This window comes from Nicotiana sylvestris, chromosome 9, assembly GCF_000393655.2.
Source record: "Nicotiana sylvestris chromosome 9, ASM39365v2, whole genome shotgun sequence".
NCBI lineage: Eukaryota > Viridiplantae > Streptophyta > Magnoliopsida > Solanales > Solanaceae > Nicotiana > Nicotiana sylvestris.
In genome coordinates, this window is record NC_091065.1 from 121,178,303 (window position 1) to 121,184,455 (window position 6,153).

General features: G+C 36.1%; 1 protein-coding gene across 1 annotated transcript; it reads left to right on the top strand.

Annotated features, from left to right (window-relative positions):
- The first annotated feature begins 3,740 nt into the window (after positions 1 to 3,740).
- Positions 3,741 to 4,920, top strand: LOC104242305 (GATA transcription factor 16-like). The gene is made up of 3 exons (XM_009797333.2): positions 3,741 to 4,092; positions 4,191 to 4,301; positions 4,383 to 4,920. Exons 1-3 carry the CDS (start codon positions 4,075 to 4,077, stop codon positions 4,710 to 4,712), a joined length of 459 nt encoding a protein of 152 aa, XP_009795635.1. The 5' UTR covers positions 3,741 to 4,074; the 3' UTR covers positions 4,713 to 4,920.
- The last annotated feature ends 1,233 nt before the right edge of the window (positions 4,921 to 6,153 follow it).

A 6,153-nucleotide genomic window follows, 5' to 3' on the forward strand; every position in this document is an offset into this window, starting at 1 on the left:
CCAAACTCAACAACAAGATATTCCCAGGATAGCAAATTTCATGTAAAGAATCCCACAGTTAAATAATGACCACAGAATTAAAGAAAGCAAGTAATTCAACAAAACATGTAGGACAAGTTGCAAATAAGAGATAAGACAAGTAGACATGTGAAATTAGGCTAAACATGATGACTATAACATGTTAAAGTAACTCAATTAAAGCATGAAAGGAAAACGACGTAGCTAAAACTGGAATTTAAACATTTAGCCCGTGTATGCACTCGTCACCTTGCGTACACATCCTTCACATATTACAATTATTACAACAATACCAAATTCTAAGGGGAATTTCCCCTACATAATGTTAGACAAGTCACTTACCTCACGCTAAATCAATCAACTAGAAGGCCTTTCCCTCAATTTTCCAACTCCGAACGGCTCGAATCTAGCCAAAACAATTTCATACTATAAATATAACTATAGGAAACTAATTTAAATAATGAAATTATGATCTTAGAAAAAATAGAAAAATTGCCCCAAAAAGTCAGCCAGGGCCCGCGTCTTGGAACCTAACCAAAATTATAAATTCGAATCTCTATTTGATATCGAGTCCAACTATACAAGCATTATCCACCGATCTAGTTTTGCCTTTCAAAACCCAAAAACTTAGTCTAAGAACTTTTATAATTTTTCCAACTCAAATCCTTAATATATGATAATAATAATAATGATAGATTAGTGTAATTTAATCAAATTTGAGCCAAGAATTCTTACCCCAATAATTCCTCTGAAAAATCCTCAAAATTTCTTCTCAAATCGATCTCCCAAAATTCCAAAATGAAATATGAACCAAAACCGTCGAAATCCCTCTTTTCTACCTAGTGAATTCGCTTCTGCGGGCCTTACTACTGCGTCTACGGCTCTACACCTGCGAAATTTCTATCGTAGGTGCGAATTCCACTTACTCAGGCAAGTTCCGCTTCTGCGAACAAGATTCGCACATGCGTGTGCGCTCCTGCGGAGCCTTCTCCGTTTCTACGATGATTGACCAAACAGCCTTCCTCCGCATCTACGACCATTCTCCGCACCTGTGATCCCAACTGGGCTAGGTCATTTCCGCTTCTGCGACCAGTGGCTCGCATTTTCGAGCCCGCACTTGCAGGCATCTCCTCTGCAGGTGCGAAAACGCCAGAACAGCCCAGCTTTCAGTAGAACATCAAGTTTAAAAATGATCCGATTTCCATCCAATTCACACCCGGGGCCCCTCGGGACCCCGTTCGAAAATACCAACAAGTTCCAACACACATAACAGACCTACTCGAGTCCTAAAATCACATCAAACAATGCAAAAACTACGAATTGCAACCCAAATTCAAGCCTAAGCAATTATGAACTTCCGAATTCCGGAACCAACGCCGATTCATACCAAAACGACTCTGATTGACCTTGAATTTTTCACACAAGCCATAATTGATATTACAGACCTATTTCAACTTTCGGAATCGAGATCCGACCCCAATATCCACAAAGTTACTCCCGATCATACTTCCCAAATTCCTCTAATTAACTTTCGCCAAATCACACCGAAACGACCTACGGACCTCCAAATCAACATCCAGACACGCTCATAAGACCAAAATCACCATACGAAGCTATCAGAACCATCAAAACTCCATTTCGGAGTTGTCTTCACACAAGTCAAACTACGGTCAACTCCTACGACTTAACCTTCCAACTTAGGGACTATGTGTACCATTTCACTCCGAAACTCTACCGAAACCAAAACCAAATATCCCGAAGAGTCACGTAACCACAATATAATATAGATGAAGCATTAATTAGAGGATTGAGACTAAAATACTCAAAACGACCGACTGGATCGTTACAAAAATGGTGAAGGTGTCACCGCTTGAAAACATATGCCGTGATTGGCATCTATCTAATTATGAGCCACTACTCACCAGATGAACCATTATCGTTTAACCAATTTAAAGTGCATATAATAATAATAAAATGGAGCCATAAAATAGATCTTGATATACACTGAAGTCTAATTAAAATCGTAATAAAATATCCCAAAATTCATTATACAACTGTCAAGGAGCGTTTAAAGACAATATTTCAGTACAAAAGTCTGTGGGACATAATAAAAATAGAAAATATAAGGATAGAGTATAAGCTGCTTTATGAACCAACGGTGGAAGACTCACTTCTACTAAAATCTCGATAGGACTGAAACAAAGTCAGCGAGGCTCAACAACACCACTATTGGATGGACCTACACGGATCGGAGTGAAATCATCGACTCGCTCCTTCATTTTACCCCCTGGAACAAGCCTTACAAAATAATGCATAAAAGCAATAATAACAGTATGTAACAATACGGTAAATTAGAACAAGTAGGACAAGTTGTGATATTTTTTCTTGTTTATAGTGAGAATGCAAGGTGATAAGTTGGTAGCTGAGTAGATGATGCTTAAATGGTTGAGGAGTTGATGGTGGTCTTTGCTGATTGCTGAGCAACTAGTGACGAAGATGACGCTGGAAGATGTAGCAGAGAGGTCGATCGAAGTTTTTTGGTTGCCTTGCTGGTGGCTGAACAGCTGATAGTGATGAGTGGTGACAGAGATGGTAGATGATGGATGATGGAATAATTATGAAAATGAGGAGGATGTTGGAGAAGATGCCGAAGAGAGGAAACGGGGGATTTTTTTTTTTTTTTTTTTTTTGACGTGTATAATTTTTTGCGTAGCACGCCATCTTAATTCACGTAATAGGGTATTAGTAACAAATGTTTCACGTATTTAAGGGTAAATGATAATATGGAAAGGGCGTAGTACGTATTAAGCCTTAACAAAGGAATCCTTAAAGCACATCATAAATTAAATTAAAGAACATATACATATTGTCTGTCTCTTATTCGTATAAGTGGTAAATAGTTATACTGGTAAATAAAATCATTTACTTACCCAAAAACAAAGAAACTATGTTGCATGCAACAAACGACAGTAAAACCAACAACCTAAGACATATGAAAAATTACCCTATTAATTTTGTTGGCAATGAATAATCTTTGCTATATATAAGCATGAACGACGGAGGTTGCATAAATATTGTTGCAATCAATCGCAGATTACAATAATTACATATTCGATTTAACATATGAATAAATATTCAAGTATATATTTCATATTAATTTGTTCTAATAATAGAAATGCGTATTACGCTTATATCATAGGATTCAACTGAATCTAACGTTTTTAGCGTGGGACTCTATGTAAAAAGTATAGTAACAAATTTATATAAATAAAATTAAATATACATTTCATAAATCAATTGAATGCATCACTTATTGCAAGGTGATATATACTCTTGGCATTAGCAAGTTTTAGGAAAAGAAATTCATGTCGAAAGTAGTAGTAGGTGACAAAATGATATCTAATAATGTTAATTAATTAATTATTTATTCTTATATACAAAACGTTTAACGTTTCTTGAGGAAGTGAGAAAGGGGGTGTAGCTTGGCGGGGTGATCAAGTCTTGAAAACCCTAAATTTAACATAAGGCGGCAAACAGAAAAAGAAAATCTTCTAAAGTGCCCATATTGACCCCACCCTAGAAATAACAAAAAACATTTTAATGGCGGGTCGATTGTGGGATAAACATTTTCGTAACCAAGGGTAACTTAGTCATTTCAAGAATCCCTCGCGCCTAGGGTTTTCGTAAGCCCTCTTATAAACCCCACATTTTATATCTCCTGAGATCAGCCACTACTCTCTTTCAGTGTCGGTCTCTCTCTATATCTTTCCCGCAGTCTCTCTTCAAGTCGGTTTACTAAACCCCTTAATTTCTACTAATTTCCTGCTAAACATTTCATTTTTTGAGTTCTTGAGCGGGTCTAATCAGTTGTTCGTCTAGTTGAAATCAAGAGTCAAGTGTGATTCAGCTGATTTATCTACGATTTCTTGTTCTGGGTTTTGCTTAGTTTTTGGTATTAGTAGTTTTAGGTGTGATCATTGAAGCTGAGGCGATCAAGGTTGTTCTGTTGGATGTTCTTTTCACTTGGTCTTTGTAGTTAATTAGTTGATCAAAGTGATGGATCTAAGTGATAAAGTGAGTGATCAAGATCCACCCTTGAACCATTTTACCTTTGATCATACTCTCTCTCTCTCTCTATATATATACTAATGTCTGATTCTTTTTTGGTATAGGATTGGGGATCTGAGGATATGATGAGCCAAGCAGAAAGCCAACTAAAAACATGTGCTGATTGTGGTACCACAAAAACCCCTCTTTGGCGTGGTGGCCCTGCTGGCCCTAAGGTCAGTAAGATATATATTTTTGAATTAGATATTTTTATTATATTTTTGAAAAGATTGTAATGATTGATTTTATGAATGCAGTCATTGTGTAATGCTTGTGGGATCAGGAGCAGGAAGAAGAGAAGAGCACTTCTGGGATTGAACAAAGAAGACAAGAAATTGAAGAAATCATCTGAAAATAAAAACCAGTACTGCAGTAACAGTAGTACGAGCAGCAGTGGAGATAGTACCAGCAGCAGCAGCAGTAATGGTTGTTTATTAAAGAAGAAGTTTTTGCCTTTTGGTAGACAAGTAGTAGCATTGCAGAGACCAAGATCAAGATCAAGATCAAGTTCAACTCACAAACTTGGTGAAGTAGAACAAGCTGCTTTCTTATTGATGGCTCTCTCTTGCGGCTCTGTTTATGCATGAATCAAACAGGAATGTTGTACTAGGGGCTGTCATGGTTGTACCTTTTTTGGTTGGTGAGATGAGATGAGTGGGTGGGTGGGTAGGTGTATGAACAGAATGATAAAAAAAAGAGCCTATTCAAGTTGGCTCTCCTTTGAATTGAAAGTGGTCTATCCTTTTAAATTAATTAAATTTATTTTAGTTTAATGAAACTTATTGTTATGCTTTATCATGTCATGATTCATGAGAATTCTTCAAAATTGATTGAAATCTGATATGCATAAATTTTGATCAAGATAAATTTATGCAATCATCAAGTAAATTTCGAACATTTGATGTTTAAACCGTTTGGACATATTTGTAAAATCAGTTTGAAGTACCCGTTAAAATCATGGCTACCGTTGTATGATGATTGTCTCCAAACATTTGACTAAAAAAATTTCCTATAATTTAATACTAGTAAAATCTGGTTGATGAGATGATGTTGACACAACACACAAATAAGATATGCAATTCTGATTTTTGTGAGGCAGAATTGGTGTCCTGTAAGTATTTTGGAGGCATCCCATGTATTTTATTCAGTATTCTTAAATCATTTCTCTTTTTGGACTCTGGTGAACCTGGCCTGATTTTCCAGCTCATAATTGAGAACTTTGTGTTCCTTTGAAAGACCTTTGCATTTTACCTTTTACACTTTGCTTCACTTAGGCCTTTTTTTTAAGAAACAGTTTGTAAAAGAGAAAAATGTCGAGATGTTGTGTTTAGATAGGGATGGAATGAATACATAAGTCATCTATAAATAAATCAGCTGTTTATTTCCAAGATACAAGAAAAGCTTAGGAAGAACTATTTAACAAGTCATTTTGATTCCAAACGCATCTAAGTATTTGTTATCAATTGCAAGTTAGAAAGTATAGATTCAACAATATGATTAGGATTTAAATAATATACGCAATTAACCTGTTATAGTAGATTAGTTGGGATTTTTACCAAGCAATTAATAATGATCATGAGATGTGCCTGCGATTACCTAATAAGTGATTGCGACTTGATTAGTGCATAGAACTTTAACTCAAATATTTATCCTTCAAAAGTAAAACAAGAGAGGAGAAAACAGGGGTAATAGAATAGTAAATGACTAAATGGAGCTGAAGAAAAACAAATTCATTTTCAGCTACTCTATCACTCCCTCTAACTCTGTTCAAAAAGATTGTCCTAGTTTGATTTGATACAAGCTTTAATAAGGAAGGGAAAACTTTAGAGATACGTGATCTTAAATAATCTGTAGCATTTGTGTGTCACTTTTACAGATGTACGAGGTCGAGTAGTTTCTTGGTCCTCCGTCGGTACCTTAGGCAAGCGAAAGACATAGGCTTGAAATTCAAGTTAAGGTACTCCTAAACCTGGAGTTCCACCTAAAGAAGCAGGGGTCGCGGTAGCTGCCGATGTCGACTTAGTTAGA